The sequence below is a fragment of the Eriocheir sinensis genome, chromosome 37 (assembly GCF_024679095.1).
Source record: "Eriocheir sinensis breed Jianghai 21 chromosome 37, ASM2467909v1, whole genome shotgun sequence".
NCBI lineage: Eukaryota > Metazoa > Arthropoda > Malacostraca > Decapoda > Varunidae > Eriocheir > Eriocheir sinensis.
This window is the reverse complement of record NC_066545.1, coordinates 4,053,079-4,067,261: the sequence shown is the minus strand read 5'-3', so window position 1 is coordinate 4,067,261 and position 14,183 is coordinate 4,053,079. Positions and strand designations below refer to the sequence as shown.

General features: G+C 42.1%; 2 protein-coding genes across 2 annotated transcripts in view; one reads left to right on the top strand and one right to left on the bottom strand.

The window, feature by feature from the left end:
• The window catches only part of LOC127008083 (apolipoprotein D-like), a 30,063-nt gene extending 28,039 nt beyond the window's left edge, over positions 1-2,024 (bottom strand). The window contains exon 1 of the mRNA XM_050879643.1: positions 1,879-2,024. The gene's annotated coding sequence lies outside the window, so the exon portion shown is untranslated. The remainder of the gene's footprint in view (positions 1-1,878) is intronic.
• Positions 2,025-2,180: 156 nt separating this feature from the next.
• On the top strand, positions 2,181-13,684 carry LOC127008082 (UDP-xylose and UDP-N-acetylglucosamine transporter-like). Its single transcript, XM_050879641.1, has 8 exons — positions 2,181-2,382; positions 5,114-5,197; positions 5,555-5,668; positions 6,200-6,302; positions 7,814-7,945; positions 9,007-9,201; positions 9,565-9,725; positions 10,027-13,684. Exons 2-8 carry the CDS (start codon positions 5,121-5,123, stop codon positions 10,292-10,294), a joined length of 1,050 nt encoding a protein of 349 aa, XP_050735598.1. The 5' UTR covers positions 2,181-2,382; positions 5,114-5,120; the 3' UTR covers positions 10,295-13,684.
• The last annotated feature ends 499 nt before the right edge of the window (positions 13,685-14,183 follow it).

Sequence of the window (14,183 nt, the reverse complement as noted above, 5' to 3'; positions counted from 1 at the left end):
GCCCTTTGAAGAAAGCCTACCGGCGTCACAGGAGAAAACGTAAAAAAAATAAAAAATAAAAATAAATAAATAAAGTAATATTTTCAGATAAGATAGGAGAGGGGGGAAAACTGGAGACCCTTGCCATCAATGATGTAAAGATCTACAACCAGTGATTATTCATATAAATCTCTGATGTTCATCCTATATACGAACTTCTGTCAGTGTGTTGCCACACTAAAACTCAAACTTTCCTGTCATACTCAAGCCCTGCCTACTAACTATCTCTTCGATCATTTTTGACAATGTTGATCCATTAAACTGGCGGTCTCCTCCATGTGCCATTTCACTCGACAAATTAATCCTTATCAGTTATTAAAACCATTCTAACATTAGCACATCATAATTCAGTGATTACCCCAGCACCTTTCACACAGCTCATTTCCAGTGAGTTATTGTAGGCGCTGTGGTATGTTTCAGCCTCACGTCTCCCATGCATACATTTAGTTTAATAGATAATACTGTTCCTTATAGCTTCCTTCCACTTCCGTGATGCTCATGGCTCTCATGCATTGACTATCCCTTTTTACGATTAGAAAATAAAGTGTGTAGAATCACTTTTCTTGGTTTCATAATGCTAGGAAAAGTCTGAGTATGGGATTAAAAAAGGAATATTAATGACTGACTGATGGATAATCTCTTTGAATTCCAGGGATAAACGGCTAAAAACATACCACAACCTTAAGGCAATAAGAGATGATCTGCCAAACACAGAACGAACATCTTTATAGTTAAGCCAAGCCTGCCGTTTACGACGTTTGATATCATTTAATATAGGTATGCTTGTGGTCCAAGCGTAGTGCGGCGACTATGCCTGATGAACGAGCCTCCCATAACCCACTTAGACAGTGGGGTACCTCTTTGGCCGACTTGGTAAGGAGTGGGTCTCCCGTCACGTTGGTCGCGGGTTTAATCCCAGGCAGCCGGCGAATACCCTCACCCACTTGCCTTGGTTAATTTCACGTGTGTTTCGATACACGCAGAGGACGTTTAGGAAAAAAAAAAGAGAAAGATAAACTCCCGGGGCATGACATAAGGAGGCTTTAGTGAACTGGTTTCTTGGAAATAAAGCGGTGGAAAGTATTGAACAATAAACACTTAAATCTCGAGTAAGACTGATCAATATCTAATCCCATAAATTCAATGTCCCAGTCAATGTCCTTGAAATGTTTATTAATAAACTGTACTTTCCTTTGAAAAAATCATATTTACACTTTGAATTCATTGGGCTAGATCCTCTCTCTCTCTCTCTCTCTCTCTCTCTCTCTCTCTCTCTCTCTCTCTCTCTCTCTCTCTCTCTCTCTCTCTCTCTCTTGTTGTTATAGCGACCCAAGATAATCTAGTCAGTAATGTAACGGTAGGAGAATATCTCGGTTCTTGCGATTATAAAGTAATGCCCGTCGACATTAGAACCCAGACAACAGTGATTGAAAATTAAGTAAAGGTGTCCAATTTCAAAAGAGCAAACTTCGTAGAAATCTGACAAAAGCTTACAGAAATATACAACTGTCAGATGATTGCAACGTAGAGGAAGCCTGGCTAAACTTTAAAAATCTTTTACTCACTCAGCAGAACACTTTTGTCCCATTTTGCGAGATGCGAAGTAACACTAATAATTTAGGGTATGGGATTTCGCTGAACAGCGCCATGATTTTGATCTGTCTTGGGATTTCTCCCATGTCAGGCCTTTATAACGGTAGCTCCTTGGAAAAGAAAACAAACATAAAGAACAGACAGTATCCAACGTAAATGGAACAAAATCCTATTCCCTACATCTTGAAAGGCACATTTCTTCCAAGAACTCTTCCACTGCCTCAATCACTCGTCCATTCGTCTCACCTCTCAGTCCCAGCAGCATCACCATCCACTCCCTTCTAGTCCTCTCAGCAGACACATTCATTTCACGTTCTTGCTGCGGGACTCAGACCATCTATAGTTTCTTGCATTCACATCCAGACACTGTGCTCTTGCTCGGAAAAGTGATGTGGCGGGTCTGTCTTGGTCTTGGCTGGTGACGTGATGCTGCCGCCAACAGGATAACAAACCTCTTTTAATCAAATTAATCCCTCACTTTGCCTTTGAAATGATATCGCCGTATCGCCACAGCTAAATATTTTTTTTTAATCTGAGTATAGTATGGGCGCATTGTTATTAGACTTCATCTGTCAAAAGTTGTTTACTTCCCCTGAGCGGCGGCTTGAGCTTGAGGTTAAAGAGGCCGCAGGAGGTGTGCTCCGATGCCGCCGCCCTCCCAAACGATATTGCTGAGCAGGTGGAAGGTATGACCTGACCTGACCACCGCCACTCCTGGAGCCTCATGTGCCCGTGACGACGCCGAGAAAGGTGAGTTTTGCTGCACATATGAGCTGGACAGTGGGAGGGGGCCACCTGCACCGCATTGGCATTTCCTGTGTACCGGTTTTGATCTTTTACAGGTAACCCTTTCTGAGTCAGGTTTTGATATCAGCAGCTTCTGCTATATAAAAACTATACCCTGCTTACAATAGTATCTACATCTTGCATCTTCCCCAGTACCTACTTCCATGTTCCATTCCCCAGCACCTACACCTTGCATGTTATATTCTCCAGGAATCTTTCATAGCAGCAGCATCTTTTCAGGCATCTCCCCACACAGCACATCACATTCTCGGAGCTATTACAGCCATATTAGACTCATCCCCCAAAAGATTATTAGATATATCTTACCTAGACATCTTACCTAGACGGGTTCCACGAGAAGGGAACCCCACAAGTGCCAACACACCAGCAGAATATATATTTGTGTAGTTACTCTTAACACTAAAGCTATTGAGCCGCTGCTAGAATGTGTGTTGATTGCACTAAGTAAAGACTAGTTATAAAATATAATGACTTATATGTATATAAGTGAAATAAGTATTTATATTTATATTGCTGTAAGTAGAATAAAGTAATTTAGAGTTAATATGTTCTTTGAACATAACATAAGAACATAAGAACATAGAGAAACTGCAAGAGGCCGGGTGGCCTACACAGGGCAGCTCCAGAATCACCCCCACTACTCACGATGTTTTTTTTTTTCTTTTTTTTTCCTTTTTTTACGTCGCTGCCTGTTGCGCCGGTAGGCATCTTCATGGTGGGGCCTGATGGTCGGCCCAAGGCTTCTTCCAGGTGGGGCCTGATGGTCGGCCCAGCCCGTTCTGGTGCAGGCGAGTGTTTTATAGTGGCGCCATCTTGCATTTGCTCATGCTGCCCCCCGGAACTCGTTCTTGATTCGCTTGGACGGCTTCCTCTAGAGTCCAGGTTGATGGGTGGTCTTCAGGACAGCATGTGGGTAGTTTTAAGCCACTCGGCGGTGACTGAAAAATCCGAGTGGTAGCGTGGGGATTCGAACCCGCGTCGTCCATCACGCGGTGAATGTGGGCCCAGTATGCTACCACTTCGGGCACCGCCGGTACAGGTAGAGGCTTGATCCTCGTTATACCGGCGGAACTAGGCACGCATCCAGTACCCCGTCACCTTACTGCACCCACACCTCACTGCCACCTGTCGTCCTGAGTCCAGAGAGTTTAGGGACTATAGTTAAAATGAGATCAAATGAAATTATATATGAGAAAACATTGGTATTAGTATGTAGGGGTTAAAATTCGTATAGCCTATGACCAAGGTACTCTGCTACTTTTCTCTTAAGCACAGTTAAGGATGTTGACAGGATAACTGTGTCTGGCAGGCTATTCCACAAAGCAATCACTCGGACTAAGAAGTATCGCCTACGTATTTCTGTGTTGCTGTGGGGTAGAAATATTCTGTGTGAATTTCCACGGGTCCTAGATGATGTCTGGAGGGAAAATAACTCAGAGGGTTGCACAGGAGACAGGCCATTGAGAATCTTCCAGACCTTGACTATGTCGGCTCTAAGCAGTCTGCCATGCACAGAAAAGAGACCCAAGGCATCCAGTCGGGAGGCATAGTCAAGATGCGAAAGTCCAACAATCTCCTTGGTCCATCATCGTTGGACTCTCTCAAGCATGTCGGTATCACCTACATACCCTGTGTGCCATACAACTGAACAAAATTCCAGCAAGGCCACAGTGTGTCCTACATAATATGCAAGTTTTGTTATTGCACGGGGCACAGACAATTTAGAAAGAATTACCAAAATTAATTTTAAAATACTGAGAGTAGCTATACCTGCAAACAAATGGCTGCTCTCTTGCTTCCTTTCTCTGGCTGTCTTCTGGTTATGTAGAAACAGGTTATTATTTTAAAGGCAATAAATTACTATCCACTTGGGCTGTAGGTTACTATTTTTGTGGCAAAAGGCTTCCATTTTAGAAGAAATAGGTTACACTGTCCTTTAGATTTAGCTTGGGTTCTGTATTGGGTTGCCACCTTGAAATCAGAAAAATACAGAACCTCTCACTCTCCAATATGGAACGAATCTGTATTTTAAGGGACGGGTGTCAACCCTAAATTTCTGTAGCCTGCCCTGCCTTGACAGTTGTTGCCTGTTGCTTGTGGAGGCAGGTGGTTGGGGGGTCGCGTACTGTCCATGTATTTCAGGACGACCCTTGACAAACACAATTTTACGGCCTGGCTTTTGAGATTAACCGAAAAATGCCATCACTACAGCTTTAAAATCCTGAATTTTATCTGCTTGCCCATTTAGACAGACAAATACGGAACAAATGGCGTTCCGTACTGGTTCAAAACGGAACGTACCATTTCATTCTCCAATATGGAACGATTCCTTAATTTAAGGGACGGATGGTCACCCTAGTTCTGTAAGTTTGAGCATTGTTCTTGAAGAATGAAGCAGAGATAAGTTACTATTCATTACGATGCATTGATGACTTGAATAGGTTCAGTTTACAGATGAAAATGTGTTCAGATTTATGTTTTTTGCATAAATCAGCCTAGTTTTCTGCAAAAAATCTCATTTAGGAAACAGCACATTGCTATTTCTTATAAAATGGGTATTTACCAATGGAAAATGAAGCTCAGATACATGCAAAACATACAATTGCATATTCTCATTACTTCCTTATATCCCCTAGAGCTTTTTCACTTATAATAATGCTTCTTGGTCTTGCAGGAACAGGATGGGGGCAAGATCGGCCATCTTCATGGTGTTTGTTGGGTGTTGCAGCAATGTGGTCTTTCTGGAGCTGCTGGTCAAGTGAGTGTTGCTTTATATAAATGTAGTAGTGTTTGCTGGACACTGGTTTAGCCATTTGGGATGTTACCCAGCCATGAGTTCCTAGGTCCTATTCTCGAGGTATACATAGTAGAAAAGCTGAGAAAATAATAATGCCTCTTTATTTTAGACCATTATGTATGTTATTTATTCCCAGCCTGGATGTTACATTACTCTTCACAATGTTATCCATTCACTTAGATCTTTTCTCTAATCACTCTAAGAATGAGGCAAACAGTAGTATTATTTTTGCCTGTTATCAGTGCCTTTCCATCATACCTTCCTGTTAATGTATTTCTCTCCCTTTCTATTGTTTCACTGCCCCTTTGTCACCCTCAGGGCGGAGCCAGGCAGCGGTAACATCATCACCTGTGCTCAGTTCCTCTTCATTACGCTGCACGGCTTCCTCTTCACCACACGCCTTGGCACCAAGAGAAATGTGGTGCCCCTGAGGTAGATGTGTGTTTTAAAGTCTGAATATAGATACAATGTCAGTATGATTTTATATCTAAACTTGTTTATATTTGTGACTTGGATACACCACCAATGTTGCTGTGCATTACACAATAGTGTTTTTAAAGGAAAAATGTAAATAGGTCAGTAGGCAGACTCCACCTCCCTGTCCAGTTGCTCCAGACCTCCATGCTAATCCTCACATAATCCACCCACAGAGGCTAGTTGGTCACCCTTGTGTGTTAGACACATAATGAAGAGAACAGTTTACTCATCTAAGAGAGAAGCAGTTTCGTGCAACTTTTACCTTTCTATTCTTTATTTATATTTGCTTTAATATTTCTTCTTATACTCTTAATATTTTTTACGTTTAAGGATGCCACCTCCAATGTGAGAGGATAAGTAAATTACACTTTAAAAAAATATGGACTCTCTCTCTCCATAAGTAACAATGTGTTCCTTACCTCTTTCTCTCTTCATACATAACAATGTGTTCATCACCACCATGACTCACCACCATCACCATTGCAGGGACTATTTGGTGCTGGTGGTGTTGTTCTTCATCGTCAATGTCACCAACAACCTGGCGTTCGCGTTCAATATCTCGATGCCGCTGCACATGATCTTCCGAAGTGTGAGTCACCAGGGAAGGGCAAGGTGGTGTGTGGACAGCCGGGGGTGGAAGGAAGGGGGATATGGTGAAGGGGAAGGATGAGAGAGGGTGGGAAAAAAGGAATGGAGGACAGGGTAGGGAGGATGGAGCAGAAGAAAGATGAGGCTGGAATGGACATGACATTTATGAGATGAAAAGTTTATGAGTTGTGGTGAATTCATGAATGGTGAGGAAGAGTGGAAAGGGTATTGGTGAGGAAAGTAGGAATGGGCAGAAGTGTAACTTCAAGGTTGGTAGCCTGATGAGCATAGGGCTTAAATCACTGAGGAAGGAAGGGGAGGTAATAGTAGTATCGGCTTTCATAATCCTTTTTTTTTCATAATTCCTTTTTTTATTATTAGAGAAATTAAGGGCAAAGTTGGAGTAAGACTGTTTGATGAGGGAAGGAAGTGGGTACTGAATTCGATACTGTTTGCTGATGACACGGTGCTCATTGCAGAAAATGAAAGTGACCTACAAAATTTGGTCAGTGTTTTTGATAGTGTCTGTAATAGGAGAAAGCTGAAAGTAAATGTCAACAAAAGTGAAGTGATGGTTTGTGAGCAAAGTAGAAGTGAGGTTGTAGATTTTGTAAGCCCATATAGAGTGGGAACTGAATGTGAAAAAGAATGCAAAATAATTTTGAATGGTGAAGAAATGGAGGAGGTCAATGAGTTTAAGTACCTTGGATCAGTTATGTGTAAGCATGGTGGTATGGAGGGAGATATAAGAGAAAAGGCATTGCAAGGAAGAAGGGTGGTAGGGTCTTTGGGACGAATCATGAATGGCAGAAGTGTGAGCATGGAGGTAAAGAGGGATTTGAGAAATACAATAATAGTACCAACCCTCACATATGCAAGTGAAATGTGGGCCTGGCATGAAAGTCAAAGGTCTAGAGTGCAGGCAGTGGAAATTAGTTATTTGAGGAGTGCTTGTGGTGTGAGTAGAATGGATGGAATGAGTAATGAAAGTGTGTACGAGCGTTTTGGAATGTGTCACAGGGGTGAAGGGAAGAAGTGTGGAGTGGTGGAAGAAGTGAAGCGACAGACTTTAAAGTGGTTTGGCCACATGGAGCGAATGGAGGAGAGTAAGATGACCAGAAGGGTGTATGTGAGTGAGATAGAGGGAGGGAATGCTAGAGGATGACCTCCAGTGAAATGGAGGGATAGGGTGTAAGAGTACGTTATGGAGAGGGGGGAAAGATCTTTGAGAAACTTTGAGCAGACAAGGAGGGAGTGTCTGGATAGAGAAAGATGGAAGCTCTTCTGCCATGGCCATCCCCTGGTGGGAGCTCCTAGGAGCAGGCGTCGATGAAATGTTGATGATGAATCCTTTTTCTCGAGGTGCAGTAGTAGTAGTTGTTGTAGTAGTAGTAGTAGTAGTAGTAGTAGCAGCAGTAGTAGTAGTAGTAGTAGGAAGTAGAAGTAGAAGTCATCATAGTTGTAGTAATAGTAGTAGTAGCATCTTTAATATGATTGTATCCTTTCTTTCAGGGTGGGCTCATTGCCAACATGGTGATGGCGTTGGTGGTGCTGGGCCGCCGCTACACACTCTCCAAGTATGTTAGTGTGGCCATGATCACCCTAGGCACCCTCGTGTGTACTTATGCCTCTGCACACTTCCTGGTACGTGTTAATGTGTGTGTGTGCGTGTGTGTGTGTGCATGTGTGTCAGGAAATAGGTTAACAGCGACTTCCTTAAGGCTGCCTTCAGAGTGTTTTTTTTTATGAAGAGTTAAAGCATCTGGCATAAAACTTGACTTGCAAGCTTGGGGGACATGCTGTAGATGTCACATTGGTGTCGTTGAATGGGTAGCTACAGATATTATTGTGGCACTTTCCTCTTGTTTTTTAATCGGCGTCGCAGATGCCGATCAACAGATCGTCCATCTTGTTGTTGTTGTTGTTCTCTTCAAGTTGTTTTCCTGGCTTACCCATGCATTGTAGACATGACATTGTATAATAACATTTGTTAGCCCTGATGAACCCTACAACATGGCATTATAAACAAAGTCAGCCGTTTTTTTATTTATTTATTTGTTTTTTATATTTTTATTTTTACGTCTTGGCCTGTGGCACTAGTAGGCCTTCATAGTAGGGCCTGATGATCAGCCCCAGCCCGTTGTGGCGCAGGCAAGTGGTTATAGTGGCGCCATCTTTACTTTTCAGCATTTTCCATTTTAGACCCCTAGTTGCATAATATAAATTGTTGGGGGTGTGTTGGAGGGTCATGCGACACTGATCTAGCACAGTTTTTGTGCTGTCTTTTGACAGCACTTGTGTCACATCCTTTATACATATTTTCATATAAGTATATGCTTAGACAATTTCCATTGCTTGTATTGAAATAGGGAGATAGTGCAAACACTTGGTGTGGTGTTGTTCCCCTAATGCCACCTCTAGAACAGGCTGGTGACACTAAGAACATAAGAACGTAGGAGTCTGCAAGAGGCCAGTAGGCCTGTACAAGGCAGCTCCTTTGAACCTAAGCTCCCGTGTATCTAACCCCACCTAATATCGCTGTCCATGAATGTATCTAATCTATTTTTGAATGTGACATTTGTATTGGCACTCACCACATGACTGCTAAGCCAATTTCACTCATCCACCACTCTCTTAGTTAACCAATTTTTGCCTATGTCCCTGTTGTAAAGTAACTATTGATAGCCTAATGACATCCCTTGCAGGAAGAAGCTGTCACTGATGGTGGAGAAAGTCCTGATGATGGTGGCAACGGTGATGTTCTCTCCAGCTTTGCGACCTGGCTAGCAGGCATTGCACTGCTGACCTTCGCCCTCTTCCTGTCAGCAAGGATGGGCATCTTCCAGGAGTGTCTGTATGCTCAGCATGGCAAACACCCACAGGAGGCACTCTTCTATATTGTGAGTGAACCACCACTGCTTCTTGTTTCTCATCTATATTGTGAGAGAGCCATCATTGAACTGATTTAACTTCCATGTCCTGGGTGAACCACCATTGCACTGTAGCCTTTTTATGTTATGAGTGATCTGTAATTGTTCTCTCTTCCTCTTTCATAGTGTGAGAGGGCCACTACTTCATATCTTGTCTTACATATTTGCATGTTACTGTGGCTCTAATTTCCAGGTTATTCATTTAAGCATGTGCTCCTTTCTTCGCATTATATATGTCCATGTGCTCACCTTCTTACCTCTCCTATACTTGATGTTGTTGCTTAAGGACAGTGCCATCAGTACACTGGGATCATCCTTGTCCCCTGCCCTCAGCATGCCCTCTCCCTGCCGGGGTTCTTGATGACGGTAAGCAGCATCATGGAGAGTGCCAAGCGGTTCACCTCCTCCCAGCCCCTCCCTGCCATGGCGGCCCTGCCACTCCTGGGGGCAACACCTCGCCTTTGGCTCTTCCTGCTGGGCAACACGCTCACACAGTAAGTGATTGTGCCGTGGTTGGGGCTGAAGGAGGGTTGAAGGATCACTTAGGTGTTTATTTGTGAAAATGTGCCCATGACCTTAAAGAGGATGAATCATTTAAGTGCCTTCAGTGTACTAATTGACATAATTTTAATTGCATTTTTCCTGCAGTAAGAGTCAGTAAGACAAAGTTATGGCTTTTATAGGACTTTTTTCTACCATTGAATATTGCAGTGCCAGGAACAAATAATCAATTATTCTCTCTATTGCCCCCTCCTCCTTTCTGCTGTCTCATTCCTCTTGCCTCCTGTCCTTCAGGTTTGTGTGCATCAGCTCAGTGTTCCGGCTCACTTCTGAGTGTTCCTCCCTCACCGTTACGCTGGTGCTCACGCTTCGCAAGTTTCTCTCACTCCTCTTCTCCATTGCCTACTTCGCCAATCCCTTCACTCTGGCACACTGGGTTGGCACAGTACTTGTCTTTGGAGGCACTCTGATCTTCTCAGAGGTGCCAAGCAAGGTGAGAGAGGCAATGGCACCAGCACCACCTGTTAGTGCCTCTGATGTCACAGCTAAGAAGACTGATTGAAGGGCTGCTGAGAGAGGTAATGAGAGGAATACTGTGGAGAAAGAAGGTGGTTTCAGGTGGCTGTGGATGTGCCACCTTCCCCACCCATCCACCCTTCTACCTTCCACCTTTCCTGTGCTGTTCCCCCATCATGTTTATTGGCATGTTTGTTTTGTTGCTGTTCTCCAAACCTCTAAACATTTTGGTTCTAGGAAACAATCTGAGTACAAGCAGTAAGTTCTTAAAAGGGAGCAAACTTTTATGGTCTGAGAAAAAAAGGTGATAATTTTTTTTCTTTTGTGTAGATCTTCTAACTTTTATGTCATGTAATTTTGTGCGACATTTTTGTAAAGCTTGTGGCGTGGGTTACAATTGTCTCAAATGGCAGCTAAAGATATGGTTGGAGGGAGCTACTACCTACTTATTTAATATTTGTTATTATTTATTTAGGAAGGAGATGAAAGGAAATGCAGGTGTCCTAAATGGAGTAGAATATTCCCAGATAGTTTTGTCAGTGCTTTTTTAGGGAAATGAAGGAGCTCCAGTGATATCTCATCTAATAAGCCAAGACCCATGGTCACCCTTGCTCGATGAATGTGTGAAGGTCATCACTTAATGTTGGCCATTCAAGTGTCTGATTGGCTTGTGTGCTCGCTTCCTCCGTAAATCAGGTTTTTCTGCTGATATCTACTATACACAAACAGTCGTTTTGGTCCTCACCACAATTGTTCTGCTGTTAATATTCTGTTTTGTGGCAATGTGCAATACTTTGTGACCTTCCTTTTATTCTTGCTGAGGCTTCAATAGAAAAAAAGGAAGGTCACAGAAGTATTGTACATCGCCACAAACCAGAATATCAGCAAGGGAACAGATATGGTGTACACTGAGATGGCTGCATGCATATGTGTAGCAGATACCAGCAGAATGACCTAGCCTAGAAAGCAAGCAAACAAGCAGGCCAGTCAAAGACGCCAGGGTGGCTAACCTTAGGTGACGACTTCCTTTGCTGGAACCTCCAATCAGTGAACTGGACTGATCATGAGTTGGATAGATCACCAGAGCTGCCTGAACTCCCCTGAAGAAGCATCTGCAAGACTAGTTTGGTAGACACTCATTACACCTGTATTTCCTTTCACATTTTCCAACTTAGTGATAATGTCACAACATTATTTATTTTGTTGATTTATTAATATTAGAAGTATACATAAGTTAATGAATCATATCTTATCTTCTATCTCTTCATCTGAAGATAGTTAATGCTGCCTGTGTTGGAAATGTGTTTTGTGATGATATGGAAATGCATCTGAGTCTCAGGAAGACTCAGAGTTGTAATGATATTGTATTATAGTGCTTGTTGTGTGTTGTGAGGGTGAGACTAAAAGTGACTTCATCAGAAATGTATTTATTTTTGAATGTCAAAGTTAATGTTAATCAGATAATTATGATTTACTCAAGTAAATCAAAAGTGCAGGTATACCAGACATGTGATATATATCCTTTTAACCCAAAGGTGAAGGAAGGTAAGTTACAGGTAATATGTCATATTTTTGCACACCAAAGGAGAGGTCTGCTAGACATTTGCTATTTAATAAGTATTCTTTTGACCCATTTACTCTGCCTTTGGTGAGTGTTTATGATAGCGATAGTGATAGTGATGATGGTGGTATGTGAACACAGCTGAAGGAGGTTAGATGGGAACTATTTTATGAGGTTCAGATGAAGGTAGAATGTCACAATTGTAGAAATTTCAGTGATTGACTGAAAATGTGCAGCTGAGGATAGGCAGTGATGTGAGGGAGTGTGTGTGTGTAGTGTGTAAAGAGTGTAAGAGGGGCATTATAAAGCTGTTGTGAGCATTCCCTACCCTACACATAGTTTTAGGACTCATTCCTCAAGGCAGTTATTTCTTTTCCAAATACTTAAACACATTCCATCAAATAGTCATTCCTTATGGTACACATACAACAAAAATGTTTCTTTAGGCATTAATCCTTCATAAAGTACTCAAACATTAAACTCTTTGAATGTTACCAAGCACTGGAATCGAACCAATGCGTTGATGCTGTTGTCCTCCCCACTCTTTGTTATAAATACCCAAAAGTTACAATATGTCAAATCATGATTATTTGAAATTGTTTTTTTGATTTATGATTAAGAAATAGATATCCCATTATTATGCTTGGCTAAAGTGAAAAATCGGTTCATGGCTGATAGTTGGCAGGTTATTAGTCGGTGGTATAGTCTTCTCATGACGCCAGCAAAGCAAGAGTATGTCATTCGGTTTGTGTTAGAATTGTTTTATGTCCGTGTTGTTAATGTTGAGATGCAAACATTATTTGGGTTGTGCAATATCAGTATTTTTGAGAAGCAAATTTGTTGCATTGTTACCTGAAGGATCACATTGTTATTAGAAAATCATAGTTTCAAGTGTTTTTTGTGCAGCTTTTGAAAAGGTATATTACATAGATTATTAATTAAGCAGAATTAGTTTTATATTGGAATGAATGTACCTCAGAGCTTTAAATTATAATGGACCAAGTATATTGCAAGGAATCAGATATTTTTTTGATGTAAAGATCTTAACTCAATGAAAGAAACAGCTTTAATAAAAGGTACAAAAACATATTTATTTATGTGTAAGGTTTGAGGTGATGTAAAGTATTTTCAGGGGAGCATAAGTGAATATAATTAGGAAGTTGGCAGCTTCTTGGGGTAGGCTGTTGAGGTTGTTGATCAGATTACTGTGCAAGATTTCACAAAATGTTGATGTATGCAATAGATTCAGTAAAGAATTATTATTTTACTGATTGTAATTAACTGGATATTGTAGAGAGGCTTTCAAAAAGTAGTGGATCATATAATCTTGATGTAAGGGAGGTCACTTTTAAGGAATTTGAGTAGAGTTGGGTGAGTGTTTCGTGTATGGGTTGATTCAGTGGAGTTGACAGTGCAGCCTTTACCTCAGTGCTGTTAGGGAAGGCAGAAGTGCAGTACCCTTTGTGGCTACATTATGTGGTACTGCATTCTGTTCCAGTCCATTCTGTACTCTTCCATTCCTTGCCTTCCATTCTGTACTCTCCCATTCCTTGCCTTCCATTCTGTACTCTCCCATTCCTTGCCTTCCATTCTGTACTCTCCCATTCCTTGCCTTCCATTCTGTACTCTCCCATTCCTTGCCTTCCATTCTGTACTCTCCCATTCCATTGCCTTCCATTCTGTACTCTTCCATTCCTTGCCTTCCATTCTGTACTCTTCCATTCCTTGCCTTCCATTCTGTACTCTCCCATTCCTTGCCTTCCATTCTGTACTCTTCCATTCCTTGCCTTCCATTCTGTACTCTTCCATTCCTTGCCTTCCATTCTGTACTCTCCCATTCCATTGCCTTCCATTCTGTACTCTTCCATTCCTTGCCTTCCATTCTGTACTCTTCCATTCCTTGCCTTCCATTCTGTACTTTCCCATTCCTTGCCTCCCATTCTGTACTCTCCCATTCCATTGCCTTCCATTCTGTACTCTCCCATTCCATTGCCTTCCATTCTGTACTCTTCCATTCCATTGCCTTCCATTCTGTACTCTCCCATTCCATTGCCTTCCATTCTGTACTCTCCCATTCCTTGCCTTCCATTCTGTACTCTTCCATTCCATTGCCTTCCATTCTGTACTCTTCCATTCCTTGCCTTCCATTCTGTACTCTTCCATTCCATTGCCTTCCATTCTGTACTCTTCCATTCCTTGCCTTCCATTCTGTACTCTCCCATTCCTTGCCTTCCATTCTGTACTCTTCCATTCCATTGCCTTCCATTCTGTACTCTCCCATTCCATTGCCTTCCATTCTGTACTCTCCCATTCCTTGCCTTCCATTCTGTACTCTCCCATTCCTTGCCTTCCATTCTGTACTCTTCCATTCCTT

Coding starts and splice junctions, on each gene's coding strand:
- LOC127008082 (XM_050879641.1), top strand. CDS start 5,121: ATGGGGGCAAGATCGGCCATCTTCATGGTGTTTGTTGGGTGTTGCAGC. Junction 5,198..5,554: donor TTTCTGGAGCTGCTGGTCAA/GTGAGTGTTGCT, acceptor TGTCACCCTCAG/GGCGGAGCCAGGCAGCGGTA. Junction 7,946..9,006: donor ATGCCTCTGCACACTTCCTG/GTACGTGTTAAT, acceptor CATCCCTTGCAG/GAAGAAGCTGTCACTGATGG.